This window comes from Neoarius graeffei, chromosome 8 (genome assembly GCF_027579695.1).
Source record: "Neoarius graeffei isolate fNeoGra1 chromosome 8, fNeoGra1.pri, whole genome shotgun sequence".
In the NCBI taxonomy this organism is placed as follows: Eukaryota; Metazoa; Chordata; class Actinopteri; order Siluriformes; family Ariidae; genus Neoarius; species Neoarius graeffei.
The window spans coordinates 43,451,488-43,463,559 of record NC_083576.1 but is presented as its reverse complement, the minus strand read 5'-3'; the positions used below and the strand labels follow the sequence as shown (position 1 = coordinate 43,463,559).

Here is a 12,072-nt window from a genome sequence, read left to right as displayed (position 1 = left end):
CGCGACAAAGCTAAAGTGCGTGAGAGAGATGCGGATCTGAAAAACAAGTTTCGATGGAAGCATGCAGAGTAAAAGAGAGGCCAAGGAGGAGTTAGACAGGGAGCAAAAGAAAGCAAGGCTGGAGCATGTGAAAAATCAAGAGGAGTTGGCTAAAAAGAGGGAGAGGACCAACAAGCTTTTAGCTCTTGCTAATAAGCTCAAAATAAAGAAGAAATAAATTTTCTGCATCATGAAACTGTAAATAGATGTATATATTGTAAATAGACAAACACTTTATAGAACCAAAGGAAAAATGTATTCATAAATCATATAAACAGTTTGGGACTTGTACATGTAGATTCTTACCTCATACAGCTTCTATCAAATTTGCACATTTTATATAAATACTAGTGATAACCCATTATTTAATATAGCAGTGAATGTGTTACCTTAGTTTGGATTTAGAGCAGCAAATTTGAAGTATCATGTTGGTGCTCATCTGGAATGTATATGCAAAATTTATCACAGAAGGCCTATGTCAATGTTTCCTTTACATAGGTGTAGTTGATCTTTATCAAATGAAAGTTTAAGTAATGTATGTACTTGAAAGAGAGTTCTACTTTTGTATAAGTGTCAATTTTGTAAGCAAACAGGGTATGGTATTTCAACATTTTGTAAAATTTTGATGATAAATGGTTTTTAGGGTAAAAAAAAATCTCTAAAATGCATGAGCTCCCCGGGGGCTAGACCCCCGGCTAATTTTTCAGATTTTTTCATCACAAGCCACTCTCATCCCTGTGTTGTGTTGCATGAGAGAGCAAGCTGAATTGAGTGAAGTGTAGATCTGTACTTTGCTGGTATATTGGCAATGGTCCAATATACTGCACACATCTTGTTTGCCTTTTGATGTTTCCCGTGGATTTGCCACTTCAAAATCATCAATATACAGGTTGAGCACAAGTGTTAACTCATCACTGCATAGAAGGTCATTTTCTCTAAACCACTTGCCATCTCTGCATGTGTTGTACTCATTTGGGACAACAACTGGAATCGAACTAGCCTTCTTGAAAACGTCTTGCTTGTTCAGCATTTTTTTGAAGCATTTGCAAAAGAGGGACATGTGCCACAGTTTTCCTGCCTTTCTCCACCACATACTCTATTGGCATTACCAGTCATACATGTCAACCTATACGGAATGTCTGTATTTTATACGGATTTGATTCAATAAACGTAGTATATGGGCGTATAAATAGTTATACGGATTCTTTAAAAAAACTTCAATATTTATTTAGAGCTATAATCAATTCCCACGATGATAAACATCTACAAACATAACATTTACAAACGTACTGTACACCACAGACAGACAGTAAAGAGTCTTATGAAATTGCGCGTTATCTTGTGGTAGCGAGACTTCGTTCCACTTTTGATCATGCGCACACCGCATTGCGAGAATCCCGCCAACCGTGAAGTCATATAAACATAGACGCCGCCTTCTGCGTAGAATCATACGTCATCCTCGCCGCCATATTGGATGTGGCAAAGTGGAGATTCTTCAACCGTCTCTGGTATAGCGTCTAGACAGTAGCCGAGAATAAAGATGCCTCATTCATGTGCTGCGTTTAACTGTACCAACAGGTTTACCGTCCAAACGAGATCACATGGGATTACCTTTCACAGGTGAGACTGGAAAAATACTTTTCGTTGTATTTGGTCATTATAACGTAATTTTACGAACAGATTTTTCTGACTTTGTGGCTAATATGAAGTCTCGTGCATAATAGCCACTCGGTGAAACCTGTCTCCAAACAACGAAGTATTTCCTTCATAACTATGCTGATAACACTTTGTGTTTTTGTCAAACATTGGAGCTTTGTATTCATTCTGAAGGTTTATTGTTATTAATATTGAATAAAAAGTAACTGGGATATATCATTGTTAATTATCATCATTCAAATTTTAGGTAAATTATTTTAATTTGCATCTTATACGGATTTTATAAGGGAAATACGGATTTTGGAGGTTGCTTATACAGGTTTGATTGACCAAAGGTTGACATGTATGACCAGTGGAAATTCACGCAACACACATGATGCCCTCCTTTTAATTGTAGCTAGACATCCATCCTTGCCACAGCATGCCGTGATAATGTTGCTGCCTGTCAAAGTCTCTACCGCCTCTCTAACAACTGACTCGTCAACGTTTGTATGGTGCTTCTGTAAAACCATTTTTACTTTATTGTACAGAGGTGCCTGGGACAACTGAACTAACTCACAAAGTTGCTGAATGACCTCTTGCACAGATTTTTCTGGAACATGCAGCAGTGTTTGCATCTTTAGAAACAGGGCTGCCAAATTATGCTCCAAATCTTCCCATAAGTGCTGAGACTCAGCTTCAGGTGTTTCAATTTCATCATCCAGATTATCTGTATCCACAGCGTTTATCTCCAGAGGAGTATCAGTCACTACATTGACCTTGTTTCGGTACTAACTACTATTTCCGATTTAAACATTTGTCCAAGTCATCTCTCTGTGCTCCTTACTTCTATGTGCATTAAATGTTGTAGACACTGCTCTCAAAAGTGCAGCCTTTAAACGGACACTGAACTTTCTGGTTGTCTTGAAGATGTCTACTACGAAGGTGGGTAAAATATGTTGCATCATTGCAAGGTTCAAGGAACTCTCATAACAGACAGCGCAACTTTACTGCACGTGGTGCAGGTTGCAGAGAGTGGGTTTCTAAATGGAACCGAGACAAGTGAGTCTTGAGAGTACCCAAAGACCGGAACGTGCACAAACACTCCTGATGAGGGCAAGGAAAGGGTTCACTTCTACAGTAACTTCCATGCTTTATCCTATAATGTTTTAAAATCTGCCCCCTTTTGTCACAATTGAACTCAGTACTTCCAAATATTTCCTGTCCTCTGTCCATAAGTTGGACGTCATTTAAACCCATGCACATGCTCACATTCCTAGCAGCTTAGCTGAAAAGTTCGCCTTGACTTGCTGAATGGCCTAAAACCTATGCACCGCTTAAGTTTACAATACAACCACACTGTAAACCCGAATAAGTTAGCAGTACTCAAAAAAATTGACGTAATAAGTTACAGCAATTTTTTTAAGTTGATGAACTTAAAAGTTACAATTTCCAGAACTTACCTGTACTCAAAACCTTTGGTAACAGCTTAATTAAAATTGCGCATGTAACTAATATATTTAGAGTAACAATTACTCATGATTTCCGGATTTGTAATTGAATCTTTTGATTAAAGTTTAATTGAAATTGTTCACATACCTCAAGTCAAATATTTGCAGTAATTGCTAGTCATAATTTTCTGTCTTGTACTTGAACCTTTTGATTAAAGTTTAATTAAAATTGCTCACATAACTGAAGTCAAATATTTGCTGTGTTAGTCATAAATTCCAAGTATTGTAATTGAATTTTAATAACAGTTAAATCAAAAGTGCTCATATATAACAACTCAAACATTTGCAGTAAGCATTACTCATCGTTTCCTGTCTTGTACTTGAATCTTTTAATAAAGTTTATTCAAAAGTGCCAGTTTAGCTCAAATAAAATAAAATATTTGCATTATTAGAATCACTGATTTTTCTGGTAAGGAAAATACATTTTCGTTCATCACGTTTATAAAATTGCAACAACTTATACAACTAACATGTGTAACTATAAATACAGCTTAGAAAGCAAGTACACCACAAAATGTTGTGCTGACCAAACAATTGTTTATTGTCAACAATGCAATGTAAACATTAAGAAACATTTAAACATTCATTAACAATGTAAACATTCATAAACTATGTAAAAATGACCAGGACATACAAATGCAATGTAGGTTCAGCGCAGTGGGGAGCAAAAAAAAAAAAAAGGGCAGAGAGAAAGAGAGAGCCAGCGAGCGAGCGTAAAAAAGTGACTATCAGAGTAAATCTCTGCTTGCATATTCGCGCACACGCACGCACGCACGCGCACGTCCTACCACTGTGTGCGAGAGAGTAGGGCCACTGAAAGCTTTGATGGGGACCCAGACAAAGTATTCTGAAAGGCCGCCCTCACCCAATACATCCAACGTAAAGAACACCTAAATGTGGACCCTCTCTGAACCCTTTGTCCCCCCAACTGTCAGCTTTCCTCTGTGAGTGTGTTCGTCCAGGACTGAGTTGAGCCACAAGTGCTGAAAGATGGCATTGGTGGTCACTAAAGGGAGAAGAGCATTCCGTGGCAGAAAGAGGAGTATTTGAATGTACGGCAGAGGAGTGAGTGTGTGTGTGTGTGTGTGTTAGTGAGAGGATGTGGAGACAGCCATCCTCCTTCATCTACACACACTGACACTGCCCCTTGCTGTTCCTATAAACTTGCGCTGTTATGATTTCTTGATTTGTTTTGACCAACATGTTGCAATGTCAGATTTCTTTTCCGATTTATACAGAGGAAGGAAAGAGTTGCCCTCATTCATTCATTTAGTTGTTCATCGCTCCCCTATTCCTATAAACTTGCGCGGTTATGATTTCTTGCTTTGTTTTGACCAACATGTTGATATTTATACAGACGAAGGAGAGTTGCCGTCATTCAAACATTTTTACACACACACTTGTTTTTATCACATTGTGGGACCACCTGACTGGAACCTACTTTCTGGGTGCCACCCTTTCTAGACATCGTACACCTCTGAAAAAAATCAGGCATGACCAGATGCACTTCAGGAGCATGAATATCACTTCAAATTAACAATATTCATAACTTGTGGTCAGACCTGACAGAGTCATTCCATATGGGGATTTCTCAGGTCTTACTATTCTTCTGGGGATCATAAACACACATCTCAGGTTTTGCTATTCTTCTGAGGAACATTTTAACACACTGCTCAGGTATACCATTCTTCTGGGGAACAGATGATCTGACATTACTAGGATGGGACCCCTATCAGGTGCGATGATCAACGGACAGACACCTGGCTCAGAGACTGACCGCAGCCCTAGTCTAGACTGATGTGTGGAAGGTGATATGGCCTATGTTCATAAACGTAGAGTTGGGTGATAGTTTGGATCATGTATGGTGCAGGCATTATAGGCAAGGTTTGTACGGCATGTATATTTTATACTCTATTTAGTACCTTCTTGTCACTAGGCAACTGTATCACCCAAAATCCCCCACTAGGGATTAATAACAATGAGGTTTCTACACATGAAGTAGATTAGAGGTTGTACACCGCACTCAGTCGAAGTTCCAGATGAACACAGAAATTGTAACGATGCTCCCCAAAGTTCACAAAAGCCTCATTAAACCTAAAGTTAAACCTATAGATGCCAGTAATGAATCACTACTGGAACCATTGTCAAATTTCATGTATTATTATAGTAAACCATATATCCAAAAGCTTCCTGTATATGTGAGAGATTCCACTTATATTATAAATAAAAATCTGAACTGCAGGAACTCCCCTCTGATTTGTCTCTAGTCACTTTTGATGTAGAAAGCTTGTCTACAAACATTTCACATTTCCTTGAGAGAGAGGTATGGAGATGGCCTGGAGCCCAGCCCCTTGCACGTCATTTCATTCTGTACAGAGGGTCTGGCGACACCAATGTAGAAGCTGTGGTTCTAGGATGGCATCCTTCCTAGCCAATCAGCGAACAGCGGGAGTGTTCGAGTGAGGATGACGTCGGTTTTGTGTGGTACACTTCAATTCATTGCATACGCCACGACCAGGCTAGCAATTGGGTAAAGGCAGATCCAATCGTTTTAAACTTCAGCAGAGTTCCCACCTCCATGGAGAAAACGATTTTCAATACAGCGTCGCCAGACCCTCTGTACAGAATGAAATGACGTGCAAGGGGCTGGGCTCCAGGCTAGAATGGAGAAGGATTGGATTGAGTTTACACGGCACAGCACACAGTGTACACAACGAAATTTGCTCTGCATTTTTACCCATCACGCACATGAGCAGGGGGCAGCCATGACAACAGTGGCCGGGGAGCAGTGACCGAGGATGGTACCATGCTCAGGGTACCTCAGTAGCACTACTGGCAGTTACTGGATTCAAACCTGTGATGATGCGGTCACAAGTCCGATACCTTAACCACAAGGCCACTACTGCCCTTTGTGTTTTATATTAATTGTGCTTTCTATTGTGTTTTGCATACTTGAGGTCTACATTGTTAATTTAACTTCACCCCACTGTAAGCCATATGAATTGACGTCTGTACCTAAAAAAACTACAAATATGTCTATGGAACTGCAACTTCCAATTGTTCTTGTGTAATCCCAGATTAATGTCTGCCATTGTCTGATTGCACTGATTGAACTCTAGGCTGATTACACTGATAGAACTCCAGGTATAAGATGAACTGCTTTGTATGTGTTGTGCAATGCCCTGATGAAGGTCTCTTGACCGAAAGTTTGTAAAGAATTAAACACAAACTTTTTTTGCTTGGATTGATGTGTACGAAGATCTTCTCTTTACACATGAAGTAGAAAAATATCACCTGAACATACTTTAAACAAAGCTCTTTATTAAGTGCCAATGGCCTATGTACCATCTGACCAAATGAGCTCACATGTGGCAAACCATCGCATATGGCACAAACTATGGCACACTACGGCCCATTTTAGCTTACCTGTCCTGGCCATTAAACGTTGCCAGGATTCTGAGGTGAACAATGAACAAAAAAGAAATGATAAACCTTACACTTTCCTCTTCAGTGCGGTAATTCTATTTTTGATGTAAAATTTGATGGCCTTCCAGTCTCTATTTTTAAGTGCTTCTGGCTCAGATTTAAGACACTTATCACAGTCATCCTTTCCTGGAACGTTACAGGTGCGAAGGAAGTTGATCAAGTGCATTTCGACAGCATTTATCTCCTCTTTTTCCCAGAGCCTCCTCTTCTGTGGCTTGCGAGCTAAATAAGAAATAAATAGAACAAATTAGTTTAGCAAAGCATATAATATACAACACAGTTCACAAAAACACACAGTCTCAAATGCCTCTTGGCTAATCACAATATGCGGTCGGGACCATCATACGCATGTTCACTATTTGAAATTCCATAGTAATGCGAGTTTTAGGAACAGTATTTCTTAGTAGAGTTCACTTAACTCAATATATAATAAACTGAATAACTTAACTGTTGTGTTTTGAGAATATACTAAGGGCTGTGCTACAGTACCATGGGCAAGAGAGCATTAAAGTACTCCCTCTTGTGTTTTACTGCTACTGCACGCTACTGCCCTATACTGTACACTACTGTACTCAATTACTTAGTCACCCTATGCCAATCCCCAATGCCCATGTGCACACACAGACACAGTATTCGTCATTATATAGTGTAGGACAGTAGGATATCTTTACCGGTCTTTGATTTTGTCTTTTGGAGAGGGATGTCGTCTCCATCTGAATTACTTTCCCTTTCATTTACTTGTGGCGACCCACTCCATTTCCGCTGCTGCGGTTCACTCATGTCAGGAACTACTGAATGTCAAAGTGAACATTATTCTTCATTACAGGGCTGTCAATCAATTAAAACAATCTGATTGTGATGATTATGATTAACATTTAAACTCTGTTGTGATTAATCACACATTAAAAGTTCCAGAATTCTCCTTTTCCTTTCATCCTTGTGCACATATACGTAGGCCTACGTACTTTTCACTCTATATAGCAGCCATCTGTTTAAACTGGCTTGAAAAGTTCTGAGAGTGTTGAGGATGTATCAAGATCTTAACACACTTCCCAGGTATTGTTATTCTTCTGAGGAACACCTTAACACACTTCCCAGGTACACTGTTCTTCTGGGGAACACCTTAACACACTTCTCAGGTACACTGTTCCTCCTTTGATCTACATTTCAAAGTGGGGACTGTTAAGACAAACTAAAACACTTGGCTGATCACTGGTGGAAAGGAGGACGATGGACAGAATGTGAATTATCCTGGAAAACTCATCTATGATGAGCTGTGGCAGATGGGAGCACCTCTTCAAGTGCAAAACAGAGCGGCTCAGGTCCCCCTTAGTGCCAACAGCCATAAGACTGTCCAGCAGTACCTAAACACACCATCCTTTCCATTCTCAGACTGGGAACCTCCCCCTTTCTGTCACCCGTCACTGTATGTATATTGGATTCACTATTCAGTACTTTTATGTCACTCTGCAAATGTAATGTCTTTGGTACATATACAACATCCTTACCGGTCTTTGACTTTGTCTTTTGGACAGGGATATCATCTTCATCTGAGTGAATTTCCCCTTCATCTACTTGCAGTAACCCACTCCATTTCTGCTTTTCTGCCTGACCTGCGACAGGAACTATTCAATGACGAGATGAACATTACAAGTACTTGTTACTTCAAAATTCATGTAGATTCCCAGCCACTATGACAATCACCGACTGAAATCTGTCTACAATATATATAGCTATAGTAGCCATCCGTATAATCTGATATGAGAGCTGTGAAAGCTTTGAGGATGTATCAAGATGTTTGTTTTAAAGCCATTTGATAACACAGTACATTACATTAAATTATTTCATTATACTTAGCTGACGCTCTTATCCAGAGCAACTTACAGATATATAGAAGGACTTTGCTGAAACCCTGTAAATAAGTCCCTGCACTCGGCGGCCATATTGGCTACGCCTTCGGGCATCTATTTCGGGTTAATAAGACCAGGCCCTATCTAAATGAATGGCGAGACACGAGTATATTCACTCTCCGATGGCTGAGGGACATAAAAATACATGGTTGAAATCACAACGAAAACTTGATTATAATGGCTATAAATGTTAGCTGCTTTGTATCAAAATAAAGCTTTAAAAGCCCCTTTTTCTCACTGGTTATTTTGACGATGCGCACGTGCAGTGCTTCACTACACGGCAAGTTTAGTACAGTGAAGCGCAATACTGCAACATGATTGGAACGTCACTCGTATAGTTCAGCAGATGATTGCCAACGGAACAGGCGGGATATTTGCAGACACTCGCCATCTTGCCGTTACGAAGAGTCCACATGCATTTCCATGGACGATTTATCAAGTGCTCTGTCTCCTCCTATGTAAGAAAGTCTCTGGTTTCAGATGCAGTCCCTAGAGCAGTGTGGAGTTAGATGCCTTGCTCAAGGGCATTTCAACCATGTGTAAGGCGGGATTTTAACCTGCAATCGTCCAATCCCACACCAACTCCCTAACCACTAGGCCACAGCTGCCCCCAGGAGACAACATTTATTAACTTGGGCCTGATTTTGTAAGTGTATATAAATATAAATATTCTTGTATTCTTTGTAAATTGTTAAGGAAATGTTAGAAGAAGCAGCAAAGGCTAGCCAGTGGTGCGGGATGAGAAGGATGTGGTTGGGATGGTGAAAGCCAGAGGGGAAAGTGATAGGTAGGCAGGGCTCGAAATTAACTTTTTTTCTTTGTGTCCCCCAGTGGTCCCGAATTCTGTGTTGTATTGTCCCGAATGGAAGCAATAGTGTCCCCATTTTTTTCCTCTCTGAAATAACCAGTGGTTAATATTATCATATGAAGTTACTATTATATTTGTAACTATGCGATTTTGAACCCTTTATATCATTTTTACAATAAGTCACAAGACACAAGCGACACGTCCTATACATCATCTACTTCAAAATTACAGTTATTGCATTTTCAGTTTATTAAACTTTGGCGATCTCACTGTATGAATAGATACCCGTTTATTTAAAGGGGCCAACTAGCTCATTCAGAAAATGTTTCAACTCCCTACATCTGCAGTACACTTTAGTTGAAAATAAGACCCCTTTTATGTTCATTTCATCTACTTATACCTTGAATATCTGTTGGCACTTATAAGGCCAACTTATAATTTTCACCATTACCGTTATCCATAGCCCTGTGATGTCCTGGCGACTTGTCCAGGGTGTACCCCGCCTTTCGCCCGTAGTCAGCTGGGATAGGCTCCAGCTTGCCTGCGACCCTGTAGAACAGGATAAAGCGGCTACAGATAATGAGATGAGACCGTTACCCATTTTTATGAACTTTCCGTTATCCATTTTATGTACTTTCCGTTATCCATTACCATTACCCATTTTTATGAAAATTCCGTTATCCATTTTATGAACTTTCCGTTATCCATTACCGTTATCCATTTTATGAACTTTCCGTTATCCATTTTTATGAACTTTCCGTTAAACATTTTATGAACTTTCGCTGCCGAAACGTGGGTGCAAATGTTAGCAACATCAACATAGTGCCAGCAGGTCCGAGCCTAGTTGTGCTGCTGACTGACTAAACTTTCTGAACTAGAAAGACACCAAGAAAACTCACTTATTCTGTTGAACGGTATCTTCCGTCAATATCATCCACATCATTCCTGTTGTATTTATAACGTGTCTAACAGTGTTCATTAAGTTCATTCAGTTGCTAGCGTTGCCTGCAGACCAGGCGATGACACTTTGGATCCTGAAGGTCCCGGAGACGTTATGTCTGGGCTTTCAGTTTCTTCCCCGCGGTCGGTCCGCTTCAACCACTTCAGCATTTTTGTTCTGGCAAGAGTCGGCGCAGCGTGTGCGGTAGCAATTCCATTCCGAGTCCATATAATGCGGACTCCGGCCGAAGATTAGAACAGAACGCGCTGCTCTGTAGCCTACGGATGCAGGTGCATCGAAAGTGTAGCTACTATATATTTTTCGCTGTTAACGTTTTAAAATTAAAATTGACAAATTAGGTGAATGTCTACGTATGTGTTACGGCTTTGTAAATAATATTAATGTAGAACTTTTTTTCTAGATCTATTTTTTTCCATTGTCCCGGGATTGTCCCACATATGATAATTTTGTGTCCCGATGACATTTTTTATGGTCCCCGGGACATCGGGACACCGTTAGTTTCGAGCGCTGTAGGTAGGTGCTGCTGAGTGGATCAAAATGCGGCCCCAGCAGCCCCAGTCACTGTAATGGTAGCCAGTTGGTTCAGGTTAACCCTTGCTGAGCACCTGTCTGTACGGCTCCAGCTGGCCATCCCCTCAGCTACTCTGTCCTGTACAGCTCACATGTGGTTGCGTGAATAGCTGTAGTCAGCGGCCAGCTGTGCATGTTACACCTGGGATTAGGGACTAAAGGCCTGAACCATTCATTGGTCATAGATAGGGTAGGGATAGTTGTAATAGCTAAAGTCAGGAAAGCTTACATTTTCTCCCTAAGGTGCTCTTCCTACATGTACAAGTGTCTTGTGTTCTTTGTAAAAAAAAAAAAAAAAAAAGTGCTAGAATTGCAGTATGATTACTGTGTGTCTGCTGCCTTTCCAACCTTCAATAGATATTTTGATTGGTGCAAGTAAAAGGGGTATTTATTATGATAACATTTCAGCTTTTTAAGGACCTACTGACACCCTAATTAGGGACAAAGTTTTGGATACATTTTTAATAACACACACAACCTAAGATATTCATGTACTAAGTAACATCAAAACACATACCTTCCATGTCCCGTTCACACACCACCTCTGCAAGGTCATCTTCGGAATCCGGATGCTTGTCCAACTGGATTGTTTCTAAACAGGTGGTATACAATACAATGTAGTCAATAAGTGTTATGATGTGCCCATTTAAAAGTCAAAATCACAACAGTTGACTTAAGCAGAAACTACGTACCATTCGGATCAATGTCGATCTCCTCAAGACTCTTGCCTTGGAACTCCGCAAGGCGTCCCTGCTCCATGGCCATCAAGATTTTACTGATCTTTACTAGTTGAAGGGTGCCCTCTGGTAACCGATAAAACTGCCGATGCACTCTGATGTCATGGCCCATGAAATCCGCCAGCTGGTCTAGCTCTGTCTCCTGAAGGTTTAGTACCTTAGATAAGGTAGCCATGTGCTTCCTCAGTCTTGTTGAGGTGAGTGAAAGAGGATTCTTGACATCACAGCATTGGACAAACTGGCGGATGCAATCTGACCCTCTGTAGTGCGACATCGCTCCTGGTCTGGCAAACACGTGTTTTCTTTGAGGACACCACACTCCTTTCTCTTTTGATATAGTACATCAAGTGCTTCCTGCATCGCTGGGCTTAGGAGTACAGCAACTTTCCGACCTCTCTTTCCTCTCATTTCTATC

At 40.4% G+C, this 12,072-nt stretch overlaps 1 protein-coding gene across 2 annotated transcripts; it reads right to left on the bottom strand.

The window, feature by feature from the left end:
* Nucleotides 1-3,702: 3,702 nt before the first annotated feature.
* Nucleotides 3,703-11,935, bottom strand: LOC132890623 (uncharacterized). Of its 2 annotated transcripts, none has more exons than XM_060927654.1 (5): nt 11,613-11,935; nt 11,438-11,512; nt 8,180-8,296; nt 7,343-7,462; nt 3,703-6,893 (listed from the first exon to the last, which is right to left on the bottom strand). In XM_060927654.1, exons 1-5 carry the CDS (start codon nt 11,929-11,931, stop codon nt 6,679-6,681), a joined length of 846 nt encoding a protein of 281 aa, XP_060783637.1. In that variant the 5' UTR covers nt 11,932-11,935; the 3' UTR covers nt 3,703-6,678. The 2 variants fall into 2 exon arrangements, with proteins under 2 accessions (XP_060783637.1, XP_060783638.1); XM_060927655.1 differs by having other exon boundaries at nt 7,343-7,459.
* Nucleotides 11,936-12,072: the final 137 nt, after the last annotated feature.